This window comes from Urtica dioica, chromosome 8, assembly GCF_054948205.1.
Source record: "Urtica dioica subsp. dioica isolate 48M chromosome 8, U.dioica_male_clone48M_v1_H2, whole genome shotgun sequence".
NCBI lineage: Eukaryota > Viridiplantae > Streptophyta > Magnoliopsida > Rosales > Urticaceae > Urtica > Urtica dioica.
This window is the reverse complement of record NC_142763.1, coordinates 7,229,680-7,242,628: the sequence shown is the minus strand read 5'-3', so window position 1 is coordinate 7,242,628 and position 12,949 is coordinate 7,229,680. Positions and strand designations below refer to the sequence as shown.

The following is a 12,949-nucleotide window of genomic DNA, read 5'->3' as shown; positions in this document are numbered from 1 at the left end:
CACTACAGTTAATCAAAGTTCTCGTCGCCGCGACCTATCTAGTTCTAGCCGCAACGGGAATGTACGGCAGCTACATTAAACTATCGTACAGAGACAACTATGTGAGACAGATAAAAAAAACGGCCATGCAATATATTCGTCTCCGCGGTGAGAGTGATTCCCGCCGCGGCCAAATTACAAAAGCTTTGACATTTTAAATAAATTGTTGTACAACATGGTCCTAGCCGCAATGAGCGTAATTTGCGCCGTGGCGAGGAGGCTTGGACGACATTTTTTAAGAACTGTCATCCAAAGTGTGTCGTCCAAACCATAGTTCGCAGTAGTGTCATGTGTTACTTCTTGTTAGCATCATTTATTGAAACTGAATGATAACTTACAGATTTTATAAAGGTCAAGGGTTTTTGAGATGAAAGCTCATAATACTTCAGACTTCTTTGTCAAATAGGATTATTAGATGCCAACCAATGATAACCTGATGAGTCTAACACCTATATGTTCCTCACAATTGATCACAATACAAAAAAATTGAACTTGATTCTGCCACTCTCCTTTGTGGGCACGTTGTAACGCTGTAAATGTTGATATACATATATGTCTTGTGCAGATACAAAGAAACCTGCAATTGAGAATACAAGAACAAGGGAGATACCTGCAAATGATGTTCGAGAAGCAATGCAAATCAGGTATGGACAAGATAAAGGCTTCATCCTCAGCTTTTGAGAACCCTTCTGCCGCGCCTTCCGACCCAATTCGAGATTCCCCTGAAAAGGGTGACCCAGAGACCTCCAAAACCGACCACGGGAAAAGTGAAAACGATGCCAAAACTACACCGCGAGAAGGTTCTGATAAGATCAACGGGCATCAAGAGGAAGCTGAGACACACGAGCCAGACTCGTGCGAAGCCGGTTCTCAACCAACAAAGCGTCCGAGAACAACCGAATAAGCCGACTCGCAAGTCAACTTAGCATTAGAATTGAAACTGACAATACATCAATAGTAATATCGAGTAGCCGTAGCTTGGAAGAAGAGCTTTTTAAACTTGTCAATTATTGCAGTTGGAACTATCATTAAACAAGTTTTGCCACACTCTATTCTTAATACTCGTATTTAGGGCTCTGGGAATTATCTGGCTCCATTGCCGTGTTAATAGCAAGGAATCGACTGTTCTCTGGTCTAAATTATAATAATACAATGCCGTCGACTACATAACCTTGAGATTAATACTGTTGTGTTCTCTCTATTATCCCTTGGATGTTTACTTGTAATATCTTACCGGCTAATTCCTTTACGGATTGTATTGCGTGTTGTGTTGTGATTGTCGAAGAAAATTCGGCAGGATTGTGTGTGATTGAGAATGGGTAATCTTTAAAAATCTTTAATTTCCCATCTTACAAAAAAAAACACAACGCGATTGATGACCAAACGTGAAGCTTAAATCATACACGGCCAGAGGCAATAAAATGAAGTGACAACCAAACTTCAAGCTTAGGTTAATTAGAAAATATAATCTAGCATGCTTCCTTTGAACCTAAGCAACACCAAAAAATATATATTAAAATAGAAAACAAACCCATTTTTGATCTCGTACCAAATCACTAACGTCTCTTAGAATCAAACTCACGACTTCCAAACTCACAGTAGGTAGATTCTATCTCTCTTGTCCATTCTCTCTTCTCCTTTACACTCTTAATCCCCACAATATAACCACACTCTCATCATTCCTCCACAACAAAAACAACCTCTCTCTTCATCCCCGATCTCCTCTGATCATATCACCACGCCATGGCCTCGAACCCCATGGCCGGCTCTACCTCGTTCCCTGAAACCGAGGTATAACTTTCCTAACCCCACACACTCACAGACACAATACTCGATTCGACAACACGACATAAATTTTTTTTTTTTTAATTTTTTTTTTGCAGAATCGGCCTCCGACACGACAAGCCTTAGAAAAACAATTTACTATGTATAAGCCAATTTTAAAAAGTTATCCATATAAATATTACTCAAATTATTAGGATTCGTTCCCCCTCAAAATTCCACCATTTATATAAATCTTCAATAAGTCAAAAATATTTATTACAGAATGTGTAATTTTTTTTTTTTATATATCCAATTTTAGATTAGATTTTATACGCACTCCCCAAATATCGACATTAATATTAATTAGGTCACTCTTCAAATATCCAAAAAGAGTTGTACCATTAGTGATAATTTATTAGTTTTATTTTTTGTTTTACATAGCACACTTTTTTTATTTTTTGTTTTACATAACATGGTCAAAAAGTTCTCATAAATAGCACAAAACGAAACATAAAATAAAATAAAATAAAATAAAATTGAACTACCAACTTGTTCAAAGCATCTCTTGGTACAATGAAACGATACAAGGCATACCCGTAAATGCAATTCCCTTTTTTTTTGTTGTTACGACAACTAAGTAATAATTCTTCAAGTCAATTAGTATTTGAGAAAAAATTTATATTTTTCCATACATGCTAGTTGATAAATTTTGTGACATGTCAATATGGCAACGTAGTAGAATAATGCTTTATTAAACTCCTTTTGTTGGTTGATGCCATAACTTATTTATCATAATATGCCCATTCATTTAATGATATTTATTAACCGTTTGGATTTTCCGATGTTCTTTAATTATGTTACAAGGATCGTATAGAATTTATCCAAAAATGCTCATCCTTTGAATATTCTAATTTAGAAATAATAATTACCGATGCATTTATTTACTTGTTCAATTATGAAAGAAATTTCGCTTATTAATCTTTATTTATATTTATTTTTATAGGAAATAGCTTCATCAAAATTTGTTTGAGCAATTTCACTAAGATATTCTCCGCAGAAGAACCAGTGTCAATGCTTCTCACTAATTAATAGTTTCCGTCTCAACCAGATAGAATTAGAAATCTCGTGTCACCAAACCTTGTTGGAATCAACGAGCTAACCAACTTTAATAAGATGGTGGATAGCTTCTTAAATAGTACTCGAGCCATGAGAAATTTAGACTCTGCATAAGTTATTACAAGCAACAAAATATCATTAAAAATCAACTCTATCGGAGTCGTATTATACCCATCGTTGAAGTTTGTAGATCATATACCTTGAGAATCAGACTCCGAAAATGGCGTCTAACAAACCTTGTGACATGTGTGAATGTCGTGGAGAATCGCACGAGTTTCAACCACCTCGAGGTTATACTGTTGTACAAAGTACGAATTCGTACAACAGTTTTTGAACACTACTGTCAATCAAAGTTCTCGTCGCCGCGACCTATCTAGTTCTAGCCGCAACGGGAATGTACGGCAGCTACATTAAACTATCTTACAGAGACAATTATGTGAGACAGATAAAAAAACGGCCATGCAATATATTCGTCTCCGCGGTGAGAGTGATTCCCGCCGCGGCCAAATTACAAAAGCTTGGACATTTTAAATAAATTGTTGTACAACATGCTCCTAGCCGCAATGAGCGTAATTTGCGCCGTGGCGAGGAGGCTTGGACGACATTTTTTAAGAACTGTCATCCAAAGTGTGTCGTCCAAACCATAGTTCACAGTAGTGTCATGTGTTACTTCTTGTTAGCATCATTTATTGAAACTGAATGATAACTTACAGATTTATTAAAGGTCAAGGGTTACTCTGCTATTTAGTTTTGAGATGAAAGCACATAATACTTCAAGACTTCTTTGTCAAATAGGATTATTAGATGCCAACCAATGATAACCTGATGAGTCTAACACCTATATGTTCCTCCCAATCGATCACAATACAAAAAAATTGAACTTGATTATGCCACTCTCCTTTGTGGGCACGTTGTAACGCTGTAAATGTTGATATACATATATGTCTTGTGCAGATACAAAGAAACCTGCAATTGAGAATACAAGAACAAGGGAGATACCTGCAAATGATGCTCGAGAAGCAATGAAAATCAGGTATGGACAAGATAAAGGCTTCATCCTCAGCTTTTGAGAACCCTTCTGCCGCGCCTTCCGACCCAATTCGAGATTCCCCTGAAAAGGGTGACCCAGAGACCTCCAAAACCGACCACGGGAAAAGTGAAAATGATGCCAAAACTACACCGCGAGAAGGTTCTGATAAGATCAACGGGCATCAAGGGGAAGCTGAGACACACGAGCCAGACTCGTGCGAAGCCGGTTCTCAACCAACAAAGCGTCCGAGAACAACCGAATAAGCCGACTCGCAGGTCAACTTAGCATTAGAATTGAAACTGACAATACATCAATAGTAATATCGAGTAGCCGTAGCTTGGAAGAAGAGCTTTTTAAACTTGTCAATTATTGCAGTTGGAACTATCATTAAACAAGTTTTGCCACACTCTATTCTTAATACTCGTATTTAGGGCTCTGGGAATTATCTGGCTCCATTGCCGTGTTATCTGCAAGGAATCGACTGTTCTCTGGTCTAAATTATAATAATACAATGCCGTCGACTACATAACCTTGAGATTAATACTGTTGTGTTCTCTCTATTATCCCTTGGATGTTTACTTGTAATATCTTACCGGCTAATTCCTTTACGGATTGTATTGTGTGTTGTGTTGTGATTGTCGAAGAAAATTCGGCAGGATTTTGTGTGATTGAGACTGGGTAATCTTTAAAGATCTAAAATTTCCCATCTTACCAAAAAAAACACAACGCGATTGATGACCAAACGCGAAGCTTAAATCATACACGGCCAGAGGCAATAAAATGAAGTGACAACCAAACTTCAAGCTTAGGTTAATCAGAAAATATAATCTAGCATGCTTCCTTTGAACCTAAGCAACACCAAAAAATATATATTAAAATAGAAAACAAACCCATTTTTGATCTCGTACCAAATCACTAACGTCTCTTAGAATCAAACTCACGACTTCCCAACTCACAGTAGGTAGATTCTAACTCTCTTGTCCATTCTCTTTAATCCTTTTTCACTCTCAATCCCCACAATATAACCACACTCTCATCATTCCTCCACAACAAAAACCAACTCTCTCTTCAGCCCCGATCTCCTCTGATCATATCACCACGCCATGGCCTCGAACCCCATGGCCGGATCTACCTCGTTACCTGAAACCGAGGTATAACTTTCCTAACCCCACACACACACAGACACACAATACTTGATTCGACAACACGACATAATTTTTTTTTTTAAATTTTTTTTTTGCAGAATCAGCCTCCGACACGACAAGCCTTGTCGAAGAGCACTTGCCGTGTGTATGGGGACGAGATCGGGTGCAACGAGAACGGAGAGGTGTTCTCGGCGTGCCACGTGTGCAAGTTTCCAGTGTGCCGGCCGTGCTACGACTACGAGCGCAGCGACGGAAACCGTGCTGTCCTACGTACATTTTCGTATCTATGCGCTGAGAAAGTTTCGTGAAATCTTGTGACCTAAGTTATTATTATCCTGTTCAGGTTCTCCCAGGGTCGCTGGGGATGATGAAGACGAATTCGATGGAGAATATTTTGACGACGAGTTTCCAATTAAGAATCATCTTCAGCTTGATCACTCAGATCAGAATCCTCTTGCCAACGACCTATTTGAAGCCATTTTCAGGGCAATTATAAATAATTATTTATTTTACGGGACGGTGGAGACAACCATAACAATAATAACAGTAATCAGCAATGGCAGCCCAATGTTCACGCTTTCTCTGTTGGAGGAAGTGGTAATTGGATTTCCTAATCGATATCAGAAATATATATATATATATATATATATATATATATATATATATACACATTCAATTAATTGCGTTGCTGTGATTGGAATGTGTAGTTGCTGGTAAGGAATTTGAGGGGGAGAGAGAAGGTTATGGCAATGAGTCCAATGAGGAATGGAAAGACAGAGTGGAAAAGTGGAAAGCGAGGCAAGAAAAGATAGGAAATGTGCTCAGCAAAGACGATGTAAACAACGTTGAAGCCGATGGGGATGATTACATGTAAGTCTTAAATCACCTCTCAATAAAAGAATAAATAAAAATTACTCACAACTGAATAACAAGAGTAGGCCAATTTTTATTTATTATTGAGCTATGATTAAATGGACAATCTTAACATTAAAGTTGTGTACTTGAAAAAGAAAGTCACCGATAATCTCCACAAGAGCAATTCCCATCTTTATGATACTAACTGAAGAATAGAAGTAAAATGAAACAAGGTGTAGTATAATTGTTGAAAGAAATTACCAATAATCTCCACAAGAACAATCTCCATCTTTGAAATGGTGAAACCTACTAGCGTCCTTGAGAACGATTTCTCTCCCGGAGACCAAAGCGATCAACTTGATCGCGGAGTGGCAATCGCCGCTGACCCGATGGCCCTGCACGATCTGCAGCGGCGTCCCGTCGGAAGTACTGATGATCCCGAACGAGATCGCGAGTTTCTCGCTCTGATGCGACGACCGTTCTTCGCGTTCGTCGAGCACAGAGCCTCGCTCGGGTACGTACCCGAGCTGTGTGATCTCGGCCGTCAGTTCCTCGAGTTTCCGGTAGATTTTTTCGGTTTCCGCATGGGTCTTGTCTCCAGACCGAAACACGTGAGCCTGTTTCTTCACCTCTATCCAAGTGTACGCCGGGAAAATCCTCAGACCCTTCCTTTTCATGGTCCGAAGCACGGAAAAAGCTTCCTTTGCCTTTCCTGTGGCCTTGTCTATGTTCAAGAGGACTAGATAGCCGTTGACAAATTCCGGCTCCATTCCGTAGATCTTCTCGGCGGCGATTCTCCCGAGCTCCAAATCCCCGTGGACCCGGCAAGCGGTGAGAAGCGCGTCCCACATGTTGATCTTGGGCTCGAACGGGGCTTTCAGTATCATCTCGTGGGCTTCTTCCAACCAGCCTTCTCTCCCGAGCAGCTCGATCATGCACGCGTAGTGCATCGCCCGAGGCTTGACATTGTGGTCTCTGCTCATCGACTCGAAGATCGCCCAGGCTTGATCGGAGAGGCCCGAGTAGGAACAAGCCGAGAGGACCGTGAGGAACGTGATGTGGTCGGGGATGATCTCCCGGTTGTTCTCCCTCGTCATCCTCTCGAAGAGCTTGATGGCCTCGCTCCCGAGCCCGTGGTTGCCGTACGCGGCGATCATCGCGTTCCACGTGATCACGTTCTTGAACGGCATTTTGTCGAACACGTTGCGGGCGTCCTTGGCGCTGCCCCACTTTCCGTAGAAGTCGATGAGCGAGGTGTTGGCGACGAGGTCGAATCCGTAGCCGTGGCTCACAAGGTCGGCGTGGGCTTGCTTGCCGTGCGCCAGCGAGGCGAGCCTCGAGCAGATCTTGATGACTATGGAGTACGTGAATTGGTTGATTTTAACGCCCGAGTCTCTCATCTCGTAGTACGAACTCAGGGCTTCCTCGGTGTGTTCGTGGAGCACGTTCGCTGCGATGATCGAGTTCCAAGCCACCGCTGTCTTCTTCGCCATCCTGGAGAACACGAGCCGAGCTTCTTTAATGGAGTTGCACTTGCTGTACATGTTGATCAGAGCGCAGGCCACGAAGGCATCCGATCGATCGTCACGATTCCGAGGCCAGAGCAGGCTCGCATCACGGTGGTGAATGTGTGGGTTCCGATCTCGGAGAATTTCTCGTGGATCACGAGGAACAGACTGATCGCCTCGGCAAAGTGCCTCGAATACACGAGGCCCGTGATCATCATGGTGGATGAGACCAAGTCCCTCTCGGGCAATGCGTCGAACAGTGTGCGTGCTACTTTCATCATCCCGCACCTCACGTGCATATAAAGAAACCTCTTCCTCATGTACAAATCCAATTCAAGGCCAGTCCTGGAAACGAATTCAGAGAGATTTTTCACTTCTCTAACGGAGTTCAATCCGATGCAAGCCCATACCAGTGAATCGAGAGTACTGGTAGCCACCTTCGGCTCCTCGATCGATGCCGTTTTTTTCTTCTCGCCAACGTCCACCGCGAAACGTTTCGCCTCCGGGCGTGGCTGGAGAGAGCACTTTGCGCGGGAAGCCACAGCCTTCGGCGGCGATATCAGAGATCTCCGGCGCTCGAAGGACCGAGTATCGGAGGAAGAAAAACCGAAGACGCAAGAAATTGTGGCGGTTCGAGATTTCCATGGCTATAGAGATGAGATCGTAGCTTTGGAAACACACGCAGAGAAGAAAGATCAGAGCGAGTTTCGTTCGGAGATTTGCTTCGGAGAGTACGAAGTCTGAGACCAACTCCATCCACCCGATTAAACCATTTTCAACTCTTATCTATAACAAATTGAAATATTATTTTTATATTCTTTTTTTTTTTTACTTTCTCTTTTTATTTCCATACTATTATATTTATGGGCAGTGTAGCAAAATAACAAGTTTGAAACTATAGATTTTATTTTTAGCTTATATTTCATATTTTTTAGGAAAATAGTCAACGTGCTTAGGTGTCAATAATTAATAGACTAATTTACCCTTTTACTAAATCAAATGGAAATAATGAATATAATTATATTAAATAATAGGCAATAACGATGTAAAATAACAGACAATTTCAAAATTGTTATACGTAGCCTTTAACCTCTAACAAATCTCAACAAAATATTTTATCAAAGATATCATCAATCACGCGGCGCGCTAATCTAGAACAGTTTCACCAAGACTGACGTTACTGTGTAAGAACCTGTCAACACAGATAATAAACGTAAATTACTGGAAATTATCTCATTCTCCACATTTAAGTAATTTGAATGGAAATAAATGGAAATAACTGTAAATAAATAATTTGTAACTCTACATTTTTCCAAAAACTGACATTCGAAAATCTTCACTCCCGCCAACCACCACCGTGAGGCTCGTCGCGACCCCGTCTCCAAGCTCTCCCTCCCCTACGCTCTCGTCAACCGCCTCTTGTGGGCGTTTATCTGGCTCCGACGAGCCTTAGCCGACCTCCTCCGCCGCCTCCGGCCGATCTGCGTCATCGGCGACAACTTCTTCGGCTGGACTGCCCCCTTGGCCCGCGACCTCGGCGTCTTCCTCGTCATCTTGGCATGTTGAAGGTTTAAAAAAAACCCCAGATATGATTTTGTGGAGAGAGAGAGAGAGAGAGAGAGAGAGAGAGAGAGAGAGAGAGAGCGTGGTTAAAAAAAAAAGCAGATCTGATTTTGTGGAGAGAGAAAGAGAGAGAGAGAGAGAGAGAGAGAGAGAGAGAGAGAGAACGTGGATTCTAATATCTGGTAACTACTTTCTACAAAATAGGAATTTAACATGTACAAAAAAGGAAAAAAAAATAACTTGATTTTAAAAAACTGCTTTAATTATTGAAGGACAAAAAAGTAAAAAATATTTTGCCATCTAATACGTTTGGCTGTTTCCCTAGAAAACTCCAAACATATGCTAAATCTCAAACCTAGTGTTATAGGTGGCCTAGTTACTTAGAAAACTCTATATTTATTTCATATCTTCCAATTATACCACTTATTCATTATTTAATAATAAAATATTACTCCATAAAATAATTCAAAATACAAATTAACATAAACTAAACTTAATATTTATTAATGTCATTTTAGTTTTTCTCAAACTCTAAATGTCAATGTTGTATTTGAAAATAAATTTAAAATACAAAAATATAAAATATGAATAATTTAAGGATAAATATGATATAATTTTATAAATAAGTGCAAATGTATAAATTATAAACTTTACAAGGGCTAAAAAAAAATTTAGTGTAGTGAATAGTGTTGCGCCATATTTGGCGCAACACTAAAATCAATTAAACACCCACGTCATTTTGGCGTGGGATATAGGGTATGGTTGGACTCCACCCTGACATCATTCAGTGGGAATGACGTTCGGGTAGAGTTGGTCTGAAGCTTGAAAGAAACGGTTTCTTTCATTGTTAGCTCTGCATATGTTGTTTTGACTGTTTGTCTGAAGACTGAACATAAAATACTTTTTAAATCACTGACATAAAATACAAAAAAAAAAAAAGTAGTTGGCTGAGTAACCCAAGAAACCACATTTGTAGATAGCGAGATCCGACCTTTGTTAAAATTAATAATAGTTCATTGAAAAATTAGTAGTTCTAGGCAAGGAAAAAAAATGTCATTTTCGTTACCGTTCCGAACTTCTTGATTTACGAAAAATCGACAAGTCGATGGAAAACCGAACGGAAAAAATGTGGAAAAGGGTATTCGATTTGCAGTTTTCAAATGCCGTTTTCCATGGAAAAACGACAACACTACTACAAATACAGTTTTCCGGTGCGGTTGACTTTTGGGTGCGACTATTCGCACCTAAAAGTCGCACCAAAAAGACTTTCAGGTGCGAATAGTCGGACCCAAAAATCAATTAAGCGCTGAAAAATTTTCGGGAAATTTTTTGAATTTGGGTGCGACTAGTCGCACCCAATAGTGTTGTACTACTATTGGGTGTGACTTAGTCGCACCCAATACTGTCTCCAAACTTATAGGTGCGACTAAGTCGCACCTAAATGTCCAAAAAAATTTCGGCGGCCAAAACTTCCCCCTTTTTTAAAAAAATGTCATTGGGTGCGACTTAGTCGCACCCGAAACAACTGACACAGGTCATTGGGTGCGACTTAGTCGCACCCAAAGGTGTCATTGGGTGCGACAAAGTCGCACCCAAATTTAAAAGTCTTTATATATAAAGCATGCTCGATAGGTTTTCATTCAAACACCAAATTCGCCCAAAAAAACCTTACCGCCTCTATCTCTCTGTCTCCGACTCTCTCCTTCTCTCCCACCCCGTCGCCGCCACCACCCCGTCGCCGCCACCACCACTACGCTCCTCCGACCGCCGCCACGACCTCTCAGCCTCCGTCACGAGGACCGCCGCCACTGCCCCTCTCTCTCTCGGGCCACCCCGTCGAAGCCACCACTCCAACCTCCTCTCGCCACCACTGCCCTCTCTCTCTCTGGCCACCCCGTCGCCGCCGCCACCACTACGCTCCTCCGACCGCCGCCACGACCTCTCAGCCTCCGTCACGAGGACCGCCGCCACTGCCCTCTCTCTCTCCGGCCACCCCGTCGCAGCCACCACTCCAACCTCCAACCTCTCGCCGCCACTGCCCTCTCTCTCTCCGGCCACCCCGTCGCCGCCGCCACCACTACGCTCCTCCGACTGCCGCCACGACCCTCTCTCTCTCAGCCTACAGGTTCGTCTCTCTCTATCACTCATCTTTCCCTCTATCTATTTCCCTTGGTCTCTTACAGTCTCTTTGCCTCTGAGAAAAATTAGGGGTTTTTTCTTCTAGAGTGAATGAGGGAGTGGGTGTGACCGTGTGGGTGTGTGCTTCTCTGTTTGGGTGCATTTGATGTAATGTTGAAAGAGTTATCTCTAGAAATTATGTATTTTCTTTTTAAACTATGAAGTGTGAAGATCAGAGAATGAGAGAAAAGAGTGTTTGGTCCGATTAGGATTTTAAATTTTGGGGCTTTTGGATTTTGAACGTAAATCGTGAAATTGATGTTTGAATATTTCAATTTGAGGTTGAGGTTTGGTTGTTACGTGTTCAATTGGTTGATTTCATGGAATACGTGTTCAATTTGTGACTTTTGGATTGATTTCACGGAGCAGGTGCCTCTCGCTGCGAGACAGTCCTACTCCGACAGCCTCTTTCGCTTCGTCCGAGCACGCCTCACTGCAACCCCGAGCTTTTTTCCGTTGCTCCGTCGCTCACAGCCTCAAGCCACCGTCCTTGCTCGTCGGCTCTTCAAGAGGTTAGTTCATTTATTTATATTCTTATATGTACTCTAATTAATTAGAAAGTTAATTAGATAGCCAATTTAGTTTAGTTAGGTTAGTTTTATATGTTAATTGTAATTTGAAATTATTACTTAATATATAACATTAGTAAATTGTAAATGATATCATTAGTTTACTTAATTTGAAATGTTAATTAGACATTTTAGTTTAGTTAGTAATGTTATATTGTGAATGTTATGTTAATTTTAGTAATGTTAATTTGAATTAATTTGATAACATGTTTAGATTGTATAGTAAAATGCTTAGGTTTGTGATTTAGTAAATTATATGTTTGGATTGAATTAACAAATGTTATGTTAATTTGAATTAATTTAATAACATGTATAGATTGTATAATAAAATGCTTAGGTTTGTGATTTAGTAAATGATATGTTTGGATTGAATTAACAAATGTTATGTTAATTTTAGTAATGTTAATTTGAATTAATTTAATAACATGTTTAGATTGTATAGTAACATGCTTATGTTTGTGATTTAGTAAATGATATGTTTGGATTGAATTAACATATGTTATGTTTGAATTAATTTAAGTTGATAGAATTAGTTAGTTTGTTGTAAACGAGCCACGGAGGTTCTGTTTAGAGTTTAGTTGATTATTATGATAGTTTTAGATGATTTGTATATGCTTTTAAATGAGTTTGCTGGTTTTTGGTTTGTTAGTATTATAGGGGAAACTCTGCCGAATTTTAGATTGAGTTTCTAGCATATTATTCTCAAATAACATAAAATTCATAATCTCATCTTCATTCATTGATCTTCGTCCCGTACCAATAAGTAATCGACTTCATTCGTCTTCGTCACTTAACAACAACTCTTAATAATTGTTCTTTTTTCATTTCGTTTAGCGAAATCAATGTCCAATCCAAGTAGAGATTGGATCACCGAAAACAATCGGTTGTCCTTGCAGTATAAACTCGGAGTTAATGAATTTATCCGCGTTCCGAACGATAATTACGAATATCGATGTCCATGCAAGCCTTGCAACAACGTGAGATGGCACGACATTGGGGTTGTAAGGCATCATCTGCTAAACAAAGGTTTTACCCCGGGCTACACAGAATGGTATCATCATGGCGAGGTCGTGCGTTCCGTCGGTCATCTTGAAGAAGTCCCCATCGGAGAAACAACCCAGAGAGGAGTAGGAGGAATACATGCTGCTATGGAGGATATAAGAGATCACGAGGATTTCGATG

General features: G+C 40.5%; 1 protein-coding gene and 1 pseudogene across 1 annotated transcript in view; one reads left to right on the top strand and one right to left on the bottom strand.

Moving 5' to 3' along the window:
- Positions 1-6,301: 6,301 nt before the first annotated feature.
- LOC149387726 (pentatricopeptide repeat-containing protein At5g50390, chloroplastic pseudogene) lies at positions 6,302-7,493 on the bottom strand (annotated as a pseudogene).
- A 3,963-nt stretch (positions 7,494-11,456) lies between these two features.
- The window catches only part of LOC149387722 (cellulose synthase A catalytic subunit 9 [UDP-forming]-like), a 71,797-nt gene continuing 70,304 nt past the window's right edge, over positions 11,457-12,949 (top strand). The window contains exons 1-2 of the mRNA XM_089622230.1: positions 11,457-11,485; positions 11,568-11,710. Of these exons, the coding sequence (XP_089478356.1) occupies positions 11,457-11,485; positions 11,568-11,710 (172 nt within the window). The remainder of the gene's footprint in view (positions 11,486-11,567; positions 11,711-12,949) is intronic.